The sequence below is a fragment of the Lates calcarifer genome, linkage group LG19 (assembly GCF_001640805.2).
Source record: "Lates calcarifer isolate ASB-BC8 linkage group LG19, TLL_Latcal_v3, whole genome shotgun sequence".
Taxonomy (NCBI): Eukaryota; Metazoa; Chordata; class Actinopteri; family Centropomidae; genus Lates; species Lates calcarifer.
The window spans coordinates 15,512,433-15,536,600 of record NC_066851.1 but is presented as its reverse complement, the minus strand read 5'-3'; the positions used below and the strand labels follow the sequence as shown (position 1 = coordinate 15,536,600).

Sequence of the window (24,168 nt, the reverse complement as noted above, 5' to 3'; positions counted from 1 at the left end):
GACAAAGAAGTTTTCCCCATATGATTCTCTCCATTGTTTTTTTTAGGGCTAAAGTAGTACACTACAGCCCTGCAGAGTCTGTTATACTGAGCTGCTTAAATCACCCCTGGACAAAGAAATTCTGTATCATCTCCCCTTGATCATATCAAAGATGGAATTTTTATTTCATCAAAGAAAACATGACATATTAAAGGTTAGTTTATTTGTGTGTGCCGTTCTGTGTGCCTTTTGCTTCTGCGATTTATGACAGGCAAAAAAGAATTTTCTAGTAGATCCTTGTGTTTTTTCCTGAATGTAGATATCTAAAAGTCTGTCCACAGTTCTAGTACACCGTGTTCTTCATAAGTCTTCACTCTCTTGTGCTTTCTCTGTCTCGCACTTTCCCTTACTTTGCAGTTGTACGAAAGCTGCCGAAGTCTGGCCCTGGATTCCAGGGTCCTGGCTCTGAAGGCCGCTGATGCCAGAGATCCACTGATAGCCTCTAGAGCTCCTAGGTGAGCAGGATGGATGGAGATCTGCAAGAGGAGATGCGATAAAATGATGAGGAAGAGGGTTAACAGGTTTAGAATTACACGCAGTCAGCACCACAAATGGCTAGTCCAACATTTATAATGCTTGATTTCAGGACATATAAAATAAGTATGTCATACCATATCTGCCTTCATTTATAACCAGGACGGATACTGTATGAGGGGGAACTCATGCATAGGTGGTTTATATCAAAGGAGAAACGAATTCAGAGACTGTCACAAATACACTTCTGAAATGACAGCTCTTGTCAAACAGTCACTCAAAAACACCAGCATCATGATGCTGGCCGCATGACACAGATTCAGGGAGCGCTAGCCACACACAGATATCATCTGACACACCCATATGTGCTTGTGCGCACGTGCACGTGCACACGCACACACACACACACAAAACACAAGCTCATGCACGCATGTCTCACAATAAATGAATCTCACCGTGGCCCTGCTGACAACTAAGGTCACAATTTGATGTAAATTCTTGCTGGTTGTCTTCAGCTTGATCAGCATATTCCACCTCCTCAGTCATCTTGTCAATGGCGCTCTGGCAAGGACAACTACCATGGGGCAAAGCTCCCGCCACCACATCCTGCAATAAAGCACCACAGGGAATACATCAGGCCAAACGCCCACCAAAGAGCACTGAGCCTTTTGCATAGACAGACAAAACGCTGTATAATTAGCCAACCTTTTCAAATACCCCACCAAGCGGGCTGCGCGTGTCAGTCTTTCATGACAAGGGCCCAGGCACACATAACTTCAAGGTGAATGAATATGAAACAACATGCTAACATATTCGTGGTTCAGGCGAACAGGGAGTGGTGTTTTCTGATACTGTAGATTCAATCACGCTGGCTGTCAGTCAAAACTCATGACTGGATGGGTGAGACATGTTTTGGATTTCACCAGGTTTTTTTTTTCTTCTTCCTACTTATACTACACTCTGCTACTTCTTTAAATAACAAATCATTACCATTCTCTAAGGCACACATATTACCTGCCAAATCCTGCTGGGGCATCACACATTTAAATACATATTTCATATTTTCTCAACAACCCCCCCCACTCCCCCACCCACCCAACACTCATTCACCCCCTCATCTGCTGTCAACTGCATTAGGCCATATGATAATCAAATTAATTATACTTCAGCCCCTCTCTCCTGGCCAGCATGAAAAATAGCTTGACTAGCATTAACGGAGGGCAAATGATGGTGGTCCATCCCCACCCCCTGAGCACGGTGCAGTTTCCTCTAGTGCTGGTGTCACCGCAGATCTGTCACCCTGACGAGAAGAGCTTCAGAAGGCTGAACCAGGGCAGGTTCTCCCCTGGTTGCCTGCACCCCGCCACCCCCACCCCCCACCTCCCAGCCCCTGCCTTCCCCACCCCTTGCAGACCCTGGATCTCCCTGCTCTTCCCCCAGAAACCTAGGGGGGGCTGTGGGAGCATGTGTGTGTGTGTGTGTGTGTGTTTGTACAATGGGGGTGGGAGCGGCAGCGTGGGGAGTGAAGAAGAAAAAATATATAGCTGTAGGGAGTGAGGCTGCAGGGTCACGGAGGTTGTGGGATGGGGGTATGTTTTTTTGTCCACAACAGTACCAGCCCCCACCCAACATGCAGACGCACACATACACACAAACGAGGCTACAAACAGGAACACACACTCTCTTGCACATATACAAATATGAAACACATTATCGTGCGATGTGCAAAGAAACACACGTGCAAATCACACGCTTTACCCCGGAGGACATGTTGATCTACAGGCAAGCGCCATCCCTCAGTGCAACCCCTTAAACTTGCTGCAACAAATACAGCAGCACACGAGCAGCACTTCCTGTTGCCAGGAACATTCATCAGCCAGTAGGTGTCTTATTAAACCAGACAATTTGAACAAGAGTAATTAAAAGTACACATAAATAAATGAGGTCAATGTCAATCCGTAACAGCATTTTTAATGATTTAGCCATGGTCAAGTTTTCTGCTTTTGCAAGGAAAGTAAAATGTTTCAAAGTGTCACCCCTCCAGTCTGTGAAGCCTCATTCAGCTCCTTCTAATATACCAAAAGCCATTTCCTACCGCCTCTCTGCAGCCCCCCCGCCTGTGTCCGCTAAGCAAGCTACCTGAATGCAAAGCGCCTTAATGTGAGCAGACATGTTTATTAAGCTGGGCCTAGTTTCGGGCTGCAGTGAATATTGCAGACGTCAAAGTAGGCCATGTGGGGCTAGAGGAGAGAGTGCGAGGGATGAAGGGAGAGACCGAGAGCGAGAGAGTGCGGGGAGAGAGAGATTGGCCCTCTGGAGGTTGATCTGAACCCTGCCCTACAGTGCTGTGTTTCTCTCCTCCTCGACAAAGTTATCAAACACCAAAGGGTTTTGTTCTTGTATTTGTTTTGCCCTTAGAGTGGTTTTAAAGTAATCAACCCGAGAGCGACTCAAACTTTTGTTGTGAGATTATTGATTCCGCATTGAACGGCATCGATCTTATTTGTGAAACAAGTTGCACTCGTGGATTCTTTCAGAAGTTTGACTCACGTTGTCTTTGTTCTCGGTGTGCATCTTGGTGAAGCGCAAGTAACCAACTGGAGCAAAGGCATCTGCTGAGTGGATCACTGTCTCTGCTGCATCACTGCACCAACACACAAAAAACGTTCATGTTATTGATGGCAAAAAAAAAAAAAAAACCTTTCCAAAGTCAATGCAGCCACGTAAAAAAAGTGTAACTAAGACAAATACTTGTGAGTTTCCAGTGCATTACTCACATAACAATCTTCTTTTTGAAGAGAGGACAATCGAGGGTGAAGGTTTCATATTCACCTCCTTCTCCACAAATATGGACTCCATATTTCTGGGAGAGCTAATCGATGAAAACAGAACAATTTATTCAAATTCATGCTTTTCATTCAAACACAATAAAGTCAAGTCAAGTCAATTAGACCTTTCTGACTCCAGTTCAAGAGAAAAATACCAAATCCAATTGCAACACTGTGGTAAAGCCAGAATGTGGTTGACTGTGATTTTCTTACAATAAATCACTAAAAGTAGCACACTGAGGATACAGTCATTCTGAAACTAAAAATTAAAGTGAAAGAAAATATATTTCACTGTAGTATTGAGCTTTGAATTTAGATTAAGCACTTCAAGATGTTTTAAGACTTTGGACGACTTTGAACATGAACATAAGGTAACCTGACAGTATGCAAATGATACACACACAGAAATGCATGGAAGTGCTGCAGTCAAGAGTTTAACAAGGCGGCAGAGTGACCTGTTTCAGATAGGGCTCCATGTCAGCCAGAGGTTTTCCTAAGTGCTTCTCTGGATCCAGGCCTGGCACCAACGTGAGAAATATGCACAAAGACAGAAATACACACACAAAACACCATCGCACACAGACACACGTATGGAAACAGAGAGAGAGAGAGAGAGAGAGAGAGAGAAAGAGAGAGAGAGAGAGGTCTGATCAGGAACAGAGAACAGTGATTAAAGATGACAGGCGGGGAGGTTTACGGGCAGTCGCACAAACACACACGTAAACCTGCACCCTGGATCTATTTGTTTGACTTTGCAAGTAGTGTACACAGATCTCTCCGGGTAAGGGCAACAGTTTTCAATTGCTGGCCGCAGACCCCCCACACACCCCCCGCTCGCCCGCCGCCCCCTTCATCTAGTTCCCCCTTTGAGAACATAAACTCTGGAAAGAGATCTTGTTTATTTGCCTTTTCCCTCCCCTTCCCCTGAAATGGTGCATGGAAGTGACTCACAGGCATGGGAGAGAAAAGAAGGAGGGGAAGAGAAGGATGGAGGAGAGCTTTGTATGCCTACCCAGTGGTGGCACACTCCTAAAACACGAGCTCACAGGCACTCACTCCCCAGACAAGTAACCAACCAAACAAACACACTCTGAGAAAAAATAAAAACAGACTTACGCCATAACCCCCTGCCCTTTTAACAAGATATCCAAATCTATACCAAAGCCTCAATGAAAGATTACAACTTTGATCAGTCTTATTTGGGATTATATACATATTATCAGGAATAATGGGTGCACTTAAACAGTGAACACTTTACTGAGCTTATTGAGCGTCTGAGGATTTTACTTCTGTGACACTAAACCCTGATTTTGTCTGCCAGGCACCTGTTCCTGATGGCACTGCGCTGAACTCCATCTCACCCTGTAAACAACTCCTCTCACAAAGAAAGTGCAGCCTACGTTTTCCTACTGTACATTCTTTACAAAAGGAAAAAAAAAAAAAAAGGCCAGAGTACCAGGTGCTTTCTACAATGAATGGAACAATAATAACATAACAGGACATGAATGTAAAATGCTAAATTTTAGGAAGTTCCAAACCATGTAGTTATATGTTCCTTCCACCATATTTATTGTAAAAGACGTGACTCTTAAAAGTAAGAAGTACATCTTAATGGTCACTGGCAGTGGATTGCTCTATTCTTCAACATTTTCCATTTTCTCTTTCTGTGACTGTCTATTAATTATTTGACATGATCATTAACAAGTTACTGATGACCTATACAGAGTGATGTGTAGTTGTGACAGTAATGCCATCGCAATAAAAAAAAATTTGTTGAATTGTCCCTAATAATTTCTCAGAAAATCTAATATAGCTCCTCTGTTCCGAGGCATCGCATGATCCTGTTCATCGGCACGTGCATGTGTTTAATTAAAGGAACAAAGTTAATCGTAATGTGAGAATCTCTCTTTTCTCATGGCCTGACAGCCTCAAAGGTTAATGTGTCATCCGTGGGGCCCCATGGGGAGCAACGGATGGGAGACGAGAGGGGAAGGGAGAGGAGACGTGAAGGAAGGACGTCGCATCCCATCCTGAGTTCATCTTAATCCCAGCTGTGTCTCTCCTCCGGGCCCTGGCGGTCCGGCGCTACTGGGGGAAGAGAGACGAAGGGCCACGGTGGAGGAAGGGAGGGGAGTGTAGGAGGGGAGAGAATGAGGCAGGCCCTTATTCTCTACCCAGGGGATCTGTGGTCTTAATTAGTGTGAGAATATCTAATCTCAACATCCTCTCATCTTAACCCTGCCACAAAGGTAATAAGGAGGGAGGAAAAAAGAGCATTAAAATTCAATCCCATTTAAATATCCTCTTTAATTAGTCATGCCTTTTAACAAATTTTAATAATTGGCTCCAAATTGCTGAGGGGATGCCACGTTTTTTAATATGTTCATTAACTTCCCTGCTCTTAAATAATATATGATACATGATTTGATATTTACAAGGAGGGAAGAGGACGATGGAAATTGAGGAAGACAGGAGTGAGTGATAATATGATACCAAGATGGCATTAATGTGGACGCATTCCTCCCAAGACCACTTAGCACTTGTATGAGTGTTTTCTTAATTGATGTTCCTGACTGACTTAAGGTTACTGGAACCATTTGGAAATGAGGATAGGTGGAGTGAGCTTGCGTTTGTAGAATACGCACTTTGAGAAGTCTTTTGAGTAGCCACCGGTGTGAGCCTTCAGCGATCTAACACCACTCATTTACATGATCTTCACATCTCTGTCTCCTCTGAACCTGTTTTACAACTTGACCTAAACCCAATTACCTAACCTCATTATGCCACATTAAACCCAAATAAGCCCACTAGAAGCTGCCATTAGTCTACCGACAGAGACAGCAAGACCGCTCTTTGGAGAGAGAGGAGCTTCCCTAAGAGAGACTGAGAGGAATGGCTCTCCTTTAAGAGGGCTTTTTACCTCGTATTATCCTATAAAACTCCAATTAAATTCAGTGAACTTTAAAACCAGGGAGTCCAGTAATGAGGGAGAGCATTTTTTTAAAAAACCTTGTCGACATTTAAGGGGCTGAAATTAGTGAGGAATAAAAAGTTTACTAAGAAACCAGGAGCCATTTGGACAATCAAGTTAGTTTTATACTGAGGTATGAAAAACTGTAAAAAGTTATCCTTAGAAAAATGCACAGCATTATACGACACAATACAAGTTAACCATATAGCAGAAAGTTTGCAATAACAAGTGAAATCTGGGAAACCCTTTGATTGTGCTTAAAAATTCACTTTTTAAATTCACTTCTTGGACCAAAAGGCAAAGTTCTCAGATAAAAAAAAAAAAAAAACATATTCTCTCTCTCCTCTCTCTCAGAAAATGCTACTCTCACTTCTACCCTGAAAGAAGTCAATGGCAATTATTTCCAGAGCACACTTTTGCACTAATTCTTTTTAACGATCATGATTGGCCTTTTCCCACCTTGAAGAGGTTGATTCATGCAAACCCACAGCACTGAGTTACCTATTTAATTGAAACCACTTGTGATTTTTGCTTACTGAGTCTAATGCTAAATTAAAAGCCAGGAGATTGTAGATACTGTCTGAGCTGAGCTGAGCGCAGTATCGCAGACATCCGCGGGTTGTCTTAAGATCTGGCGTGCCAGCTGACAGCTCGGCTTTAATCCCTGCCTTCAGAGAGAAAAGGCAGAGAAAATTGGATTCATGATGTGTAACATTTTAGCCTTTAAATGGATGAAATAAGCATCTCCTCCCTAGTAGGTGAGCTGCATCAGCCTTTAAACAACGCTCTCAAAGACCCCCGCGCCAAAACAATGGCTGTTCACTATCACCTAATCTTCAGAGGAGAGAGACAGAGAAATACAGGACGGAGAGGAAGAAAGAGGGAGAGGGAGGCGGCACCGTACAAAGGATGATAAGATTAAGGTTATATATGAAATTTGTCAGGCTCTTATCTGAAATTCAGTGTCTGTGAACAGAATAATAGGCAGTGTGAATTGTGTAACGATCACATCAAGATGAAATCTTTTCAGTCCAACAAATCAAAAGGAAGAAACTGAAGGTTCTTGCAACCACATTAAACTGGACAAAATTTACCTCAATCAGTTTTGGTGAATTTACACAAAGGTCTGATGTGTGGCAGGTGTTTTTTAAAAAAAACAAACAACTGCTGGCCATCATACTAAAACATAGGTTAAATTGTTGTCTACTTAACTTCATGAGGTGTCCTTTTGTGTATGTTTTCTTACTGTGGGACCGCAAATGTTATTAACTTTCATTAAAAAAGCGAGCGGTAAGAGCAATGAGGCTTTTAAAGTACTGACCATGTAATTGCAGTTTTGTTGTAGGTCATCCTCTCCTCCTCTCTCTGTTTCCTCATTTCAAGTCATCATAAAGGCCAAAAGTGTCTTCAAGAAATTAAGTAATAAAAAAAGTACTGAGAGAACAATGGATTCAGTGACATCATAGCTAAAACTATTGATCTATTAATCAGTTGACTGACAGAAATAAATTGGCATCTGTTTTGATTAGTGAGTAATCTAATCTTTTTTCAAGCCACAGCTTCACCATTGTGAGCACCGACAGCTTTTCTTTATAGTATGCGATAATAAACTGAATATATTTGGATTTTAGACAAAATCAATTGTGATTTTTCAATATTTTTTTAATCAAGCAAACATACCTCCAACTGACTGAAGGATTAAATTAAGTTTTTCTTTGTTTGACAACCTGACTGTAATATTATTTGCCTTTTACAAGTTTCTGAACTGACTGAGCAGAAAGCAACTGAGGTTGACTGTTAGCAGTGTTTAAATGTGTAAGTGACGCTTCAGTGCTTTACTGTGGTACAGTACGAAGTCAACAATAGATAATATGAACTGAGTAACTGAAATGACTAAAACTTAATTTGGCCTGGGTTTGAGGACAGTGCACTTAATTCCAGGAGCAAATTGTATCTAGTGTTTTTGCAGGTACAGATAATACAGTGTCTGATAGAGTCTGAATCCTGTGCATCATGCTCTAATCTTGTAAACATGTCTTCTTGTATTGTTGCCTCGTATAATTTCTTTAAAAACATTTGCCATATCAATATGGATTGGTACTACAGCTCAAATTTTCCTTAATATATGATAAGCAATTGAAAAAACGCAGGTTGTATGTTGCATTTCTTTAGTGTCTTTATGATAACACAGAGAAAAAATTCTATCTGAATGGCCCATTCACTGCCCTCCACACTGAAACAATTGTGAGTAAAATTTATACAATGTCTTTAACATTAATTGTCCTTTGAGTATGTATTAAATTATATTCAATGTCTTTAAGTGGTTGAGGTGATCAGTGAAAGCAAATTTATGACATAAATTCCCCTTCCTCACAGCACAAAGGCTGTGCTCGTATGAAGGGTAAAAGATCATGCAGTGATAAAAGGTTTTCCGGTGTACAGACCTTGATTTCACACATGCCAATTATCTCTGGAGCTGAGGACCAATTAACTGCTGAACCTGTGCCCTCATATACACCTGCACTAATCAATCAATTAACTAATTACATGAATATTTAATTCTATCTTGTGGAATTGCCAATTATCATGGTTAGCTCAAGAGATGTTGCATTATAAGGAGACAGCTCCCCAACAAAAACATGCATTTCCCTTTTGAGAGAAATGCTTTTTTGTTTTTGGCTAATTAAAGGTTTTTTCTGACATTCATAGGCTTTGACTCATATAGTTGAACTAACTTCACTACATGCAATTTGGCATCTTCAAAGACTAAAAATCTTCTTTCTCTCTTTTGTGGTTTTAGTCTGCCATCAGCACGCAAATGAACACTTGCAGAGAATTCACTTAGAGGATCATCCCGCATTTGGACAGCTGTCTTTTCACTTACAGGGATTTGTCATCAAGGAATATATCCCCCCTTAAGAAAGAAAGTTTTTTTTTTCTTTATCCATTCACCGCTAATTTCCACCTGTCTTTCTGAGTACCTAATGAAGGAAAATTAATCTTGAATGACTTCCTTCTATTCACAGCCCACCAAAACCCATTTTATACTACCGCAGAATATCATAAGCTGTTTTGCCTGTCAAATCGGATGCGGACTTAACCTTTGCCCCTATGAAAGTTGTTTTTTTTTTCTCTGCATGAGGTCTGCACAAGTAAATCCCTTTAAATCTCTTTCTTATACTCTCACACATACTCTCTCTCTCTCACACACACACATATATATACACACAACACCAAAGGCCACCAGGTACGCCCTTCTGTCACCCAATCTGCCCTAAACAGCACACCTCACTGCTCAGAACTGCTTCCACCAAAGCTGCAATTATATGAGTGCTGTCTAAAATGCCTTGGGCGCTTGCACCCCTATTCAGCTCTCTCCTTTCTAATTACCACTGCCTTGGGACAGGTGAGGAGTCAGGGCTGATAAGATCTTTTCTTTTTACCTGTAGCCAAAACACACACATGCACACATACTCGCACAAACATCTACAGAGGGGAAGGCCAAGGCACACACTCAAAGGCACCTGAGGTGATTTTCCTTTCTAATTATAATCTTCCAAAAAATGCTGAGAATTTGCTTTTGGACAAAGTTGTGTTTAGAGTAGAAAGCTTGACGGAGGCTATAGGGTGACTGAGGTCTTTAAGGTGTGGTGTTTTCTCGACAAGTGTGTTATTCCAGAGGAGTAATTTGGCATTATGATTGATCAATTAATATTAAATGCAGACTGGTTACAGATGGAAATAAAAATAAATTTTAACTAGTAAACAGTAATTATAATCCCACAGAGGAAGAAAAAAATACGGGAAACATGGATTCTGACATCAGCTCTCCCTGACGGGCATGTGACAAGTCATATTATTTATTACCAAAAAGTCCTCTATCATGAGGTCATTAAAAATGAGCAATGGGTCCGGCAAATAAAGTACGAAAGATAAATGGCTTGACAAGTGCATTCCATGAGAGGTTATTTGAGCAGTGTTGAAAGATATGCAGAATTATCCTGAACGCACTGCTCAGCTCTGCGGGTCATCAGTCAGCCGTGGACCCCTTTTCGATTGATTGCTACCAAAGGTGACAACAAGCACTTAACAGCACGTAAACAATGTCTATGTGATGATCTATCACCATGAATAGTTTGAGAGTAAAAAGAACCATTTGTAGCCGTAATTATCATTTATCACTGGCACCGTCAAAGGAGATCGGGCTGCACTGTCAAGTAGATACAGGTAGGGATCTTAACATCATGTACCAGAGGAAAAAAAAAAGAAAACTTTTTTTAGTCTCTGCTGTTATGCAGTAATCCGATCTTCCTATCCTCAGGCTCCAAAACAGGCAGGCAGAGAGCAGGTGACACCACATTAACCTCTTCCCTCAATGCTGAAGCAGTTGAAAAAACGTAAATGAGAGATACCAGATTTTAATCTTCACTTCACGGACCATGTATTCTGAGCTATGCATAAGCAGAGAATGCAGTGTTTCTCACACACAATGGCGACATGCGTCACTTATTGACAGGTTGCATTAATGTGAGGGGCAATCACCTGTGATTATTCCTCAACTGCCAACTCTCCCTCCTCCCTCCCTCCACCCACCTACCCAATACCACTGCGCACTTCCCTCACACCTCCTCCCTCTGCGCTTCTTATCTTTTCATATTGTTCTCTGCTTCAATACCTTCGCCGCTGGCACAAGTCTCAACACCGCTGCTAAGCCACAGATTAATGATTAGGGCATTACTCTGCTTGTCTCTCTTTTTCTCTCTGGTTCCACCTCCCTCTCTCCTCCTCCTATTCCCAGTTCTGTCCTTTCAATCCGTGTGCCAAATGCTACTTAACCAACATGGCACCTTCAGAAATAGTAAAAAGAGAGTAAAAACAAAGGGTGAACAGAAGGGAGGGAACATCAGACTGCTCACCAGCTGGCCAAGACACAAAAGAGTGAGACACAAACTCACCGAAGGCGGCGACTTTGATGAGGATAGCATGGAGGTCAGATGATATCATCTCGGAGAGCAGGGACTCTTGGTCTCGGCGCCACAGGTAGGCCAGGGGCTGCAAACCTAGCCGCAAACATCTGGGGAACAGGTGAAAGGGAAAAGGGAGAGCGGTAGGTTGTAGAAACAGAAGGAGATGCAAAGTGGTTAATATTGAACTTCTGCCAGCTCCAGAAGAACTTCAAAGCCAACTAGGCCGGGCACCTTCTCCACTTGCAGGAAGGCTGCCACCCTGATAGGCCCACAGCACATGTTCCCACCTGCCACCACTGCCAGTGGCTTTATTCAAGGAGGAGACAAACACAAAAAAAACTCCATCTTAAGCTGGGGCTTGTCTGTCGCATAAACTTGCACACACATCCACAGCAGGTAACTGGAGCCAAAATGTCTACACACAAATGTCTACTACTCAAGAAATGCCTGAGATGTTTATGTGTATGGATCTAGCGTGTATAAGGGGAAACAATAGTTGACTGACAGCAGGATTTGTTAATAAGAAGGGAGCTTTTGTGGGGCCATGTGTCCAGTTTGTGTAAATTTAGAACAAGAGAGAACAAAGAGAGAGGAGAGAGAGCCAAAACAACAATGAGGGAAAGAATAAAACAAGACCAACAACAAGGAAGACATATGGGTATCTGTGTCACAAGGAAACCATCTCATATTACTGTGAATAAGACTGTTGTGTTTTACCCCTAACGGGAAAGTGTGTTTTTCTTATATATATTAACACAATTGTGCCAATTATGAAACCAATCAGTTTCATTCCTTTTTCTTGAAATCATTGCTACATAAAAACAGAGCCACACCATAAAAATCAAAGCTAGTCTAAATAAAATGGCATAAACAAAACTCAGTGTGTATATGTGCGTGTGTATGTGTTTAAACAAAACTCGGTCCAAGTTTGGAACACACAACGAGGTAGACTACAGAGGATGTACTCTTTCCCTTCAGTGGACCACAGAGTGTGCGTGTTCTGCACCCTAGATGCAGCAAGTGTGTGTGCACTTTAAGATAGAAAGTGTGTTCTAGATCGTAAATGTGCGCGTGTGTTTGACTTACACATTTTCCACACGGACCCTCTGGTAATCTGAGAGAATGGCCCCTACAGACACTGCCTCGACACCCTCCTTTTCCTGTCGGGGGGAATGGAGGAAACTTAACCTCAGAGATTTCTTGCCTTTTCCGTTATACAGTATGTGCAACTTTCATTGTAATGGTAATATGATGTCACTGTCCCGTGGGGGCAAATACTCCTTGCTCAACCTGCAGTGGTAACCCAAAGTGTTATCTGAACAAAACCACCATGTTAACATACACAAACTGAATCAGACAAAGAAAGCAGATTCCTGGCGGCTCTTCCTTTCATTGGATCACAGTCCTGTGGGGATGTTTACACTCTGGTCGTATCAAGGCCTTCATGGTCCAACCCATATCCCCTGGACATTTGCGTACATGGCTCTGTGAGTGAACGTGAGTGTTTATGCATACATGCAAGTGTGTGTGTCTGTGTGTGTGTGTGTGACTGGAGGCACCGGCACCACTAAAGTCGGTTCCTGGACCTTATCAGCAGTCTAGCGTGAGCAGGGGAGATGAGTGCGTCTGGCCGTGGCTTCCATCCTCTCCACGCCCAGCGAGGGGGAAGATGGGGGAAAAGCGCGGTGACAACTTGAAGTATCAGCGGAGCATTGTGCCTGTGAGTGGCATGTATCTTTAATATTGCTGAGGGCTAATCTAATTGCTTTTCATATCATATTCATATTTCAGAAACAGTGAGACAACTATGCACTCGAGAGATACTGACACAGCCTTGAGATGTGTTCAATCTTCTCTCACGAAAACAGGCTTGATCCAGAGTGACACACACACAAACAAACACACACGCACGCGCGCACGTGCAAGCATAAGATGTACACTCACCCACATGCATACATAAGCCTCCCCTCCACCTCCATGCCCCTCCCCTACAGACACACACCTGCAGATTCATTAGAACATTACATGGGCTGTAATTAGAATGAGAGGCAAGGGTAGAAGCAGTGGAGGGATGCACAAGTCTCCAGTAAATTACCTTGTAGCCATTATCAATTTCCCTGGCTACTGGTCCTTAAGATAACCCCCCACCCCCCACCCCCCACCCCTCCTTCTCCCTGTGGTCCCTTCCTGCAATTTTTCTCTGCCTGATAAACATGCTGATTAAAGCGAACAGCGTGTAAACCTTTGATACTTTCCTAAATGAAATCCATGCCCTGCCTGGGGCCTGACGCTGAGCTGCGACGCGCTGTGCCCCACACACACACACACACACCACACACACACACACACACACACACAGAGCTCTACATAGGCGTGCCAGCTAATCAGATAAAGGATGTGCTCTCTGTGTGTGTGGCTGCGTGCATGTATGTGTGTGGTGTTTACGGTGCAGCAAAGGATGTGAAGTATAAAGCTAAACACACAGAGACAAATACGCAGCTAGAATTTAACCCTTTGACCTAAAGTTAAATACCAAAGAGATCCTAAGAACTTGGGATTCAGTACTCAAGTTTAAATATCTCTCCAACATGTCCAACAGTGGAATATACATTACAGTCAATTCCGCTGCCCAGTGACAGTAATTAAGTCAGACTGATAACATTTCAGCCCAGCGCAGACCGAAGGGGGCTGCAGGCAGTGTCATGTAATTCTAGGTAAGCCTCAGGGCCAGCACTCTATTCTAATACAATGATAACCTTTTCCCTAAATACAATTGTCACTTCCTAAAGAGGCAAATTAGGGGGTAAAGACTGGGATAAGGAAAGACAGAGAGAAAGAGAAATAGAGATAGGAATGAGAGTGTTGGAGGAGTGTGCTACATCAACACCAATTTGGTCCCTTGGCTTTAAACTTGACAGGACCAGACTTAGCCTGACAGAATCAGAGAGCGTCAGAGCAACAGCGAAAAACATCCTCGTCTTGTGTTTTTGTCTCTCCGTCTCCCTCTGCCTCCTCTCTCTCCGGAGGCAGGCTGTCGTAGGTACTTGGGCCTGTGAGGTTCAATTCAGTCTCAGCCAATTAAATGGCTTCTCCTTCCACTGACTCTCATTACATGACGTCATGCAGCCGTATACTACCCAGGCATGCTCGCCACTAACGATAACACAACACAACACAGAATTTCTCACACATCTTCTTGTTTTCAGTGGAGGCTCTAGCTATGAGACCTTTTGGCAAATAGCTTTGGAAAATGATTATTTTTGGATGCAGTTATGTTTTTGTCGCTATTATAGCTATCACCATGAGACAGGCAGGAATGAGGGGGCAGCTAATGCTGCTCTGGATGTGATTTTACAAATTCTAGACATACTTTCTCATCCTCTGTGGGAAAGGTAGGATGAATTATTGTGAAGCATGGGTATATGTATGTATAAATCTGAATTGACGGATATTATGGGAATTGTTCCATGTGTATTCATGATGCCATAAAAAATACAAACTTTGATTTTATGGTAGCTGAAAAATTTATCAAAATGGTTTATGGTGGGAATACCTGACAAAGCGACAAGGTAGCTCATGAAGCACAGTATAATAATAAATAATAATAAAATCTTTATGAGAGCTATCTGGCTAAACGATGTTTTGACTACATTAGAGGTGGGATCCGGGTAAGAAGCTAACATAATGATAAATCAAGGCAGAGGTCATCTGGACTCCTGTGACCCACAAACCACTTTTCTTTCTTCATGACTGTTGGCACAAGATCCGAGCTCCCTCCCTGTCCTGATTCTGCGTCACTTTTCTTTTTTCAACATTTAATGACCCTAGTTCATTAAAGGAACCTTCACCTTATCCAGGACCTCAGGCCCTGTATTAACTCATGCCCAGAGCGGGACTAATTCTGGCGTGGCGTTGTGCAACAGTGCAACTCCCTTGTAGCCCCGTCAGAAGCAGACTAAACAAAGGCCTGGCCTGGCTTCCCCTGTCCTCTCCTGCAGGCAGAAAAGCTATTAATGAGGATCTATGGCCCAGAGCAATGGAAGCCCTCAGTCCCCCCAGCCATGTCCATCAGGGTACTTAGCCCCATGCAGTCATTAACTTCTGTTACTAATTGTCAAATTCATTAAACTAATCCTTCCCCCACATCCGGATGTCTCCTGTGGAAATGGATGGAGAGGGCTGAGTTATTAAGATGTCAGCTGTGGGGAAGATTAAGGCCAGCAGACATGCTCTACAAAAAAACGACACGGCCATTAAACTCTATATCAAGGTAGTGTATGTGATATACTTTGTAATTATATATACATTCATCTTGGTAAGGGAGTAAAAGAGTGGTTCAAATGTATTCACAGTCACAGACATGCCTTCAGTCAAGATATGTATCTGCCCCAAAGACACATACAATACACGACAATCATAAAGCAAAAAATTCTGCATAAGAATGCAGCTATTTTATCAGCTCTCAGCTTGAAAAGGTACTTACGCATGCCACACATTCAGTCTGGGTAATATTCAACAGTCAAAGCCATTAACAGCAACCAAGGCAATTAGAAAACCATAAAATATTAAAAATTCAATATTCATATTCATATGGAATACATCAGAACCCTCATTAGCTCCCTCAATGGCTGTCACAATGAGATCTTAATTATACACCCTAACAATACAAAGCACCATTTTGCAAAATGGTGGGTTTCCAAAATGCCTGCTTCAGCCTTTTCTGACAACTCGGAAGCCAGAGCTGGCAGATCTTGACTATTAAAGACACAAGGCCACTTATTTCCATCACAAAATCCTCTTTTTATCGAGTCCAAAGTTGTTGACGTGTGCGTTCTATTATGTTACAGCCTCCTGCGTGTCGTATGCTTGTGTGTGATGGTGGGGAGGCGGGGAAGAAGACAAGGTGGAGAAATTAATTTAAGTGGCTTGAATGACAGTTTGCTCAAGGGCATCGGAGTACCATCAGCATACTCTCCATCGCTGCATCCGCACCGTCATAGTGACACTACTTCTAACCCCGCAGCCTCCTACTCCTTCCCCCTTCTCTCCAACAGTCCTTCCTCCTCTCCATCTCTCCTCCTCATGATCCCTCACTTCCATCAAGTAAGTGACTGGACGCGACATGGTTTTAATGTTCTCTCCATTAGATCAGCTCTGGGCCCTGTTGTAATGTAATGGGATTGTTCTCCCCTGTTTCTCTACATGGTGGGAACACAGAGGGGGCGGGTTGGACCTTGTTGAAGCAGCTCAAGTAGATGTGGTACACGGGATAGGGCCAGCTAGGGTCAAGTGATTGTGTTTAATGTAATGCAGACACAGTCCTGGGGCATGTTGGGCTGTTCTGACAACTCAGACATGCCAAACTGACAGGAAGCTTAGTATGAGCTTAGTAGGAGGAGACACTGCTTATTTGTTTTAAATCAGCATTCTCATTATCATTCTGTAGAGACAGTTATACTCCAAGGTGACTCCCAGAGTTGGTAAAGGAGTGATAGGATGTGGAAGAGGTGTGCACAAGCTACAGGGTACACACCAATTATAAAGTTATAAGTTACACCCAATTCTTACAAGATTATATACTGCTTATATGTACACTGACGCCAAAACACTATGTACAATGTCTGATCCATCAAAATAAAGCAACAAATGGACATGTAGGCTTAGCGAATGTCTTTGTAAAACAAACATCGGCCAAAACCTCTTTCTAAAAGGCTTTCAGAGACATTCCCCTTGGTAAATTGGTGGGGCTGTCTGTTTGAAGCAGCTGTTGAAAGACGGGCTCTTCCTTTGTGCTTGTGGATGGGCAGGCGAGATGACTCACCACGTGTCAGTCTTCAACCATACAGGAGCGGAGGAATAAGAAAAACAAACTACTCACAAAGCCAGCTGCTCATAAACCTAAATGCCCCCGACCCGGTTCCAGAGATGATGCGTGCCGGAGTTACAAGAAGGGCAGGGAGGAAGCAGAATAGGGGAAATTATTGCCCTCAGCTGAGGCCACGATGCAGGTGTGACCGAGCCAACAGAGGATGTGACATGGGACATTGTCTCATCAACGCGATGAGTGAGCGGCGCTCGTCAACCCAGAGAAATGTGACAAGTGACAGGCTCGTGCATGTGCCGATTCGAGTCCAGAGAGGAATGAAAAAGAAGCTGCAGACTCTATCCACGAAGGCACTGGTGCAGCTTTTCATGGCTGGGTTTGTATTTGTACAGTTTCCTAGCCTGAAGTTTACACACACACACACACACACACACACACACACACACACACACACACACACACATACTCTTTAGTCTTGGATAGTGATTCATTTACAATGACAGAGCTGTTTTCAGCGATAGAGCCTGAGCATAAATATGCCATGCCGCACAGCTGGAAAATGTAGAAATTCATCAGGGTTAAAAAGTAGAGAGATTAACGTTTCACGAGTTTCCTCTCAGATATATATGGTTACGTAAACACAGGCCCAGCCAGTCGTCAGGCAGGGAGGGAGAGGGCCTTGGCCAAAGCAAGCACAAAGCCCTAGTTTCAGCAGGCCAAGGACAAGGAGGCTTTCCATATCAACACGCATGGAAAACTAAATGCTGGGAAGCAGCAGGGAGACATAAGGTCATTTATCGATGTACTGTATGTCCATGAATACTTGTAATTCAAGCGAACAAGTTTAGTTATTACTGGCTCTTAAAAAATTCAATATTTTAATGGTTGTTTCTACATTAAACAAATTGTCACTCTGTGCGTCTACTCTCAGACAACAAACTGTTTTGGGATTAAAAAAATTTTTTTTGGATGACAGGAAATCATGTAACTTCCTCCAAACACTCAAGGTCTCCTCGCCTCTCGCCGTTAAAAAGGATAAGGTGTTCCAATAAATAAGCATCTGTAACAGCTTTCTGTAGGGCATAAAACAAAGTCATAATCCCAGCTCTGTCACAGAAAACATTCCCACTTGGCTGAAGTAAGAGTGTTTGAGTGTCTGAGACAGGAAACTGCTTCCAAAAAGCGAAAAGGACAGAATCAAAGAGGGAGTCTCATGCCACAGAGAGGTAAACTATGTCAGTTGCTTTTCATGGTCCGTAACAACCACCTAGTCCACAGGGTGTACAGCGTGCACATGTACGAATGTCCATGGATACACATGCACATAGTTGTGCAGTGGCTCACAAACACACACACACACACACACTCCAAAATGTAAATGTTTTTCTGGTGAGGTCAGGTTCCAGGCTCTTGGCATCTTGGCTCTCCTGTCCTCTATCCTCCATAGCTCCAACAGACATCATGGTCACCCCCCCCCCCCCCCCCCACACACACACACACACACACACATCACACACCCCCTTTTCCCTCCCTTGAGACACACCAGAAGAAAATATAGCAGTGATGCTGGTTTAACCCACTCTCCAGACTCCAGACAGTGTTTTTCTACGGCTGGTTATGACTTTAGCTGCGGGAGGTGATGAGGCCTGCCACAAATATTTCTTGTGGGGAATGGTTCACAAAACAAAACATAAAAGCCCTCTTAATTTTGGAGTAGATGAATGGCAGGGAGTTGAAAGACTTCGCAGTATTCCTCAGCTGTCTGCTCCGAGGCAGACAGTATTGGGTCTGACTAGCTGTTGATACTTTTGAGTTTAAAAGGTTTTATTACGAGACCAACCCCCTCCTTGACTTTTGTTTTCCTTAAATGGCTCGATCATCCTTCACACTTTTACATGGCTGCAGAGTTTAAAAAAAAAATAACTGGCTAGAATCCAAATGGAGAACTGAAGCAAGTAAGTATTAAACATTTTCAGATTAATTTAAAATGTGGCTTTTTTTGTGAAAAAAAGAGAAAGAAACAGGCTGAAAAAAAGATATTTTCATTGAGGGTGACAGTGAACAAGTAAAAACTGATCTCTGATGATCAAAAGTAGCAGCTGTTTTGAAAATGAAATCCAAATGCATTTGGAAAAAATGACAAAACACACAATGACAAAAATGAGAAAACAAATCACATTTGGTCAGCCAGGGCTAGAACATGATCACAGATTTGTCTTAATTTTTAATATGAACAATAAAACAAAAGAGAGAAACAAACCATAACGGTTTATTTACATCAGTGCATAATAGAACATATTAACCAATAGCTCAAATGCAAATAACCTCTAGATACATCTGCAGTTCATCCAGTATCAAAATAAAATCCGAAAAATAGACCATAAACACATACACGTTCTTCATTGGAACAATGTTCAACCAAGCAGTGGTAGTGGCTCATGCCCTTGGCAAGGCGAGATAAGGCTATCAGCTTCCATCATCGCTAAACAAGATTGAGCAAAGTACATTAAGCAGAAAAATACAAACAAATTACAAAGGCTTGAGGCTAGGCTCTTTATCTAATGTTTGCGGGGACTGTTAGAGTCAGTTGGAGGGAAATGGGCCTGCGTCTAATAGATCCTGTCCCACCACTTCCACACGGCCAGCGAACAATACAGAGCGCCATTATCTCAGCACTAATGCTATCCTTCCTCATGTGCAAAACAAGCCTGCAATCTCAACCCCACTGCCACTGTGTCGACCAACATAAATACAAGCAGTCTCAGACCAAAGGAAAAGATAACAATGGCTATCACATAGAGAGGCGACACAGAGAGACAGCTGTATGAAGGAATCTATACTAGCTCATGCTGAAATATATATTTAAGTCAGGCACTCTGAACTCAGGCTGAAAATATAATAAAACAAACTTTCTACAAAGTGATTATCCATCGGTCTTAGACTGCTTGTAAGCTACTTCCAATAACACCATTTAGAGGTCTCTCTGCACCACAAACCAGCTACAACAAGCTTGCATTAGCTTTGTTATTGATCGGATCTCCTAAACCCTTGCTGTGACCCCAGAGGTCATGATTTATGTATTAAGCAGCTTTTTAAAGAAATCCATTTTCCTGTTGAGCCCCCGATGTAAGCCTAATGCAGCACCATGCCGGTAATCAGAGAAGGGCTGCGTGTTTGATTTTGACCCCCCCCCCCCACCCTTCCTCTCCTTTCCTTCATAGTTCGCACCCCTCCTCAACGACTTGTCTCACAACACCTCAGCTCCCTAATCAATACCACAGAGCTCCTGGTTCGACTGAAGATTCCTCTGCCTGCCTACCAGCCAGCCAGCCAGTCAGCCTGCCGTCCTCCTCCTCCTCCTCCTCTCTGCTCCTTTCTTTCTCCTCTCCCTCAGTCCCTCTCCCTCCTTTCCTCGCAGCAGGATACACCTCCATCAGGGCAACTCGCAACAACGCAGTGCCAGGCTTCTGAAGGGTCCGGATGAAAGTGCGACAACAACACAATGGAGACAAAGATACCAGCAAGAAGAAAGATAGAAGGAGCAAGCAAGGGAGAGGGAAGAATTAAAAAAAAGAATGTTTGGACTTGTGGACAGGCTGGATCCGCGATCTCACAGGGCCCCACTCTTGTCTGCTGATGTCGATAGTAGAGCGGCCGTAGAGACTGAGGATGATTGCGGAGGGAGTGTGTGTATGTGTATGTGCAATAAACGTCAGGAGGGGGGCATGTGTACATTTAAGAAGGATTATCTCACTAAAAACAAGGTGTTTTAACACACACCAACAGAAAAGAATGTTTCATCTACAAAGGCCAAAGGTCTCAGTGCACTCCTCCAAGACTGTCCCAGACAACTCCAGGAAAAAAAAAAAAAGAATACTGGTTTGATAAAAAAAAAAAAAAGAGAGAGGGAAGGAGGGAGGAATTTGGGTGTTAACTGACCCACGGTATCAGCTATCAAAAAAAAAAAAAAAACAAAAAAAAACAGTGTTTCTGCAAAGTCGATTGCATTACAAGATAGGAAATTAGATTTGAAAGTAACATTTCCATCGTTCTGAGAGCTGGGTCTGAGTACGACAGAGATGTCACAGTGCTGCTAATTAGAGCTGGCAGAAAGGAACGTGTGCATAGATATCATCTATTGTTCCTCATCACTCTAATGAGCTTAAATGTCTTTGTCTTTATTCATCAGCTCAAAGGTTGCAGAGTTGCAGGAATAGAGTCACTATCTTTTTACATTGTATTTATTACTACATCAAGCAATTGAAGCTCCAGTTGCAGCTTTCTAAAACTCACCACCATTCATATAGGTTGTGCTGCTTTCAAGGTCCAACATCTTTGTGTTGTAAAATGCTCTATCTGCCAAAAACCATCTTAGAAAATAGCAGTATACAGTGGGTTTGGCAGATAGGAAAAGAGTGTACAGATGAGAGCGGTGAGAGCACTTTTCCCCACCGTAAAGTGTTGAAAGAAGGCGAACTGGGTCAAAAAAGAAAGAGGTGAGGCAGAGGTGTGTAAGGAGAACAGCGATAGACCTGTTATCATGTAACAGAGGCCCGGTTTGACCTGACCTTGAACACACAAGCGTGCATGCGCACGCACACACACACAAGCAGGGTCACGGGGCATAAAGAGCCACTGTGTCAGGTCACAGAGCACAGAGAAGAGGATAAAGGACTTGAGGGATGTGATATGACTAATATGAGGAGTTTTGCAGGCCTTCGGGGGGACTGGCGTTACAGCCAGGGGTGACTGACACTGCTGATCTGTATCACACATCAGAGCAGATCACAGCAGAGGAGAGCAGACTAACTACACACATGAAATATGGACAAAAAACCTACAGTATGTGTAGAACAGGGGGAAAGATATTAGAAAGAGAGTATATTTACCTACCACAATCTGCATTTTTTTTTAACTTTCCCTTCAAAGCCTGGCAGAGGACGCAACAACATCATCTATTCTATGAAAATATACCCTCACAGCCATAGATGTTCAAAACTGAAAGATTCCCCCCCACCGCTGACTGTTATTTCTCCCACTCAAAGAGCGGGTTCAAAGATCAGCACCTAGCAGGATGGGATGCTATGACTTGCATGTCTATCAGGTTACACACTTCAAAGACACACTGCCATACACAGCCAGTGATGAGAGCAAAGGGGCCGAGGATAGGGCCACATTGTCATTCTGCCATTATCCCTACTACCTGGGGATGGACGGCTCATTTTTTCTATTATAATTGGGTTTTTTCCCCCCTCTATTAACAATGGTTCTGAAGAATATGATCTCTTCCTTTGATTCTTCTGAATGGCTCCAAACATTCATTCTTGAAGAGCCAAAGTGTGGAGAGTATCTTTGGTTTATTTCAGCTTCTGGGCATGGTCTGTAGATGGCACTGTTGGCTCATGCTATGAGTGTGTTGCCAGCGTTGCAAAAGAGGAGGAGGAGGAGGAAGAGGGAAGAATATTCCACTTAAAACTCATCAACTCCGGATCTGAGAAAAAAAAATCTTTCATCTATGCTCAAGTGTCATTTGCCAAATATAATCTTGTAACTTCTAATTAATTCAAACTGCTAGAAAGAATCTTTCAAAATATCACACTTTCCAAACAGAACACATTTTTTCATGCAAAAACTGTTCTTTTTCAGTGAGGGTGATTTAACAGCTCATTATCAAAAGAAGTGTTTTTCTCCCTTTCTCCCCCCTCTATCATTTTCTTCACTAATCAACAACACCACAAACTTTATGGTGAGAAAAAAACATTTTAATATAAACATAAAATAATAAAGTAGGCACATCTGATGAACATAACTGAATGTGCCGATGATCTGTGACATTTTAAGAGGAGATTTGAGATCCTGTGATTTTCTGATGATGGTTGATTGTGTGGATTGTGTGACTTTCTAAATACAGGGACTTCATTGATTTCAGTGAGTTTACTACCCTTCAGTCAGACAGTGAACCTATAGATTAGTGAGAATGCTGGAAAAAAAAAAACAGAGAGTAGCAACTTGAAATTTGAGATAAGAAAGTTTTATTCCTATGGTTGACATCACTTAGTGAGCGAGAGAGGAAGCCCGTTGTTTATGGTGCAGGTCTGTTGATGACGGTGAGAAGGGTAAACGACTGGAGGTCTGCTAGCCCGAGAGGGCCCCATGGGAGTACAACTGCCATGATCTATGGCCCGTCTGACTGGTGAGGTCAGACCAGAGAAGCCCTGGAAATGGGAAATTAGCAGCCCTTTGCAATTAGAGCCCTGACCACAGGCAGAGATGGCATATTGCATCACGTACCAGAGACACGTCCGCTATTTGACTGTGAATACTTATGAGAGTCCCAAAACCATAAATTGGACCCTTCGAAACACTCGTACTCACAAGAAAACACGCAAACAAGAGCCGTCTCATGTAGCTGCTTGTGTAAAGCTGGCGATTTATAAAGAAGACAACAAAGAAAGTCAGGCAGAGGGCGCGAAATGCCCCGAGGCAGGCTGACTGGCCACTGAAGCGGTGTGCAGACACGCAGGGACCCTGGAGCAGCCCTCTGCTCCGGATGAACATGTCTTCACACAGACCTACAGGAAGAACCACGCACCACATCAAGCCTAACTCCCACCTCAACAACAAACTCCCATCCAACATCCCATAAGAAGCCCTAAAATTTTGATGCTGCAAGCTAAAATGAGAGATTGTGCAGAAGGGGAAAAAATTGTTACACAGATCAATCCCCACACCCTGTTTGCACTGACAGCAGGGAGAGCTGTTGCTGCTGTTAAAGTGCGCGTCCAGGTAGATTGCTCATGGCTGCAGGCGGTCAGGTAGGCAGGCAGTGCCAGCGGTGTGTTAAACATATACGCAGTTGTCTCAAACCTGTCAGTCAGCCACCCTGCACCACATCAGACCACCAAGGTCTCATACATAATTTGGCATCAAATGAATATTTTCGCAGTGTCCTGGCAAAAGTGGTATTTGATTAAATATTCATTTGGTGATTAATTTTTGCATCTGATCTTCTGTCAAGTGAGATAAAAAAAAGAATATAATTTTTCCTGTGAAGCCAGTTGTTGA

The 24,168-nt window shown here is 42.9% G+C and overlaps 1 protein-coding gene across 2 annotated transcripts in view; it reads right to left on the bottom strand.

Moving 5' to 3' along the window:
* The window catches only part of dph6 (diphthamine biosynthesis 6), a 57,117-nt gene that overhangs the window by 29,889 nt on the left and 3,060 nt on the right, over positions 1-24,168 (bottom strand). For both annotated transcript variants that reach the window (XM_018663688.2, XM_051078164.1), the window contains 7 exons: positions 12,366-12,439; positions 11,268-11,386; positions 3,797-3,858; positions 3,291-3,385; positions 3,064-3,157; positions 969-1,119; positions 390-515 (listed from right to left, as the gene is read on the bottom strand). In XM_018663688.2, coding sequence (XP_018519204.1) covers positions 390-515; positions 969-1,119; positions 3,064-3,157; positions 3,291-3,385; positions 3,797-3,858; positions 11,268-11,386; positions 12,366-12,439 — 721 coding nt within the window. The remainder of the gene's footprint in view (positions 1-389; positions 516-968; positions 1,120-3,063; positions 3,158-3,290; positions 3,386-3,796; positions 3,859-11,267; positions 11,387-12,365; positions 12,440-24,168) is intronic.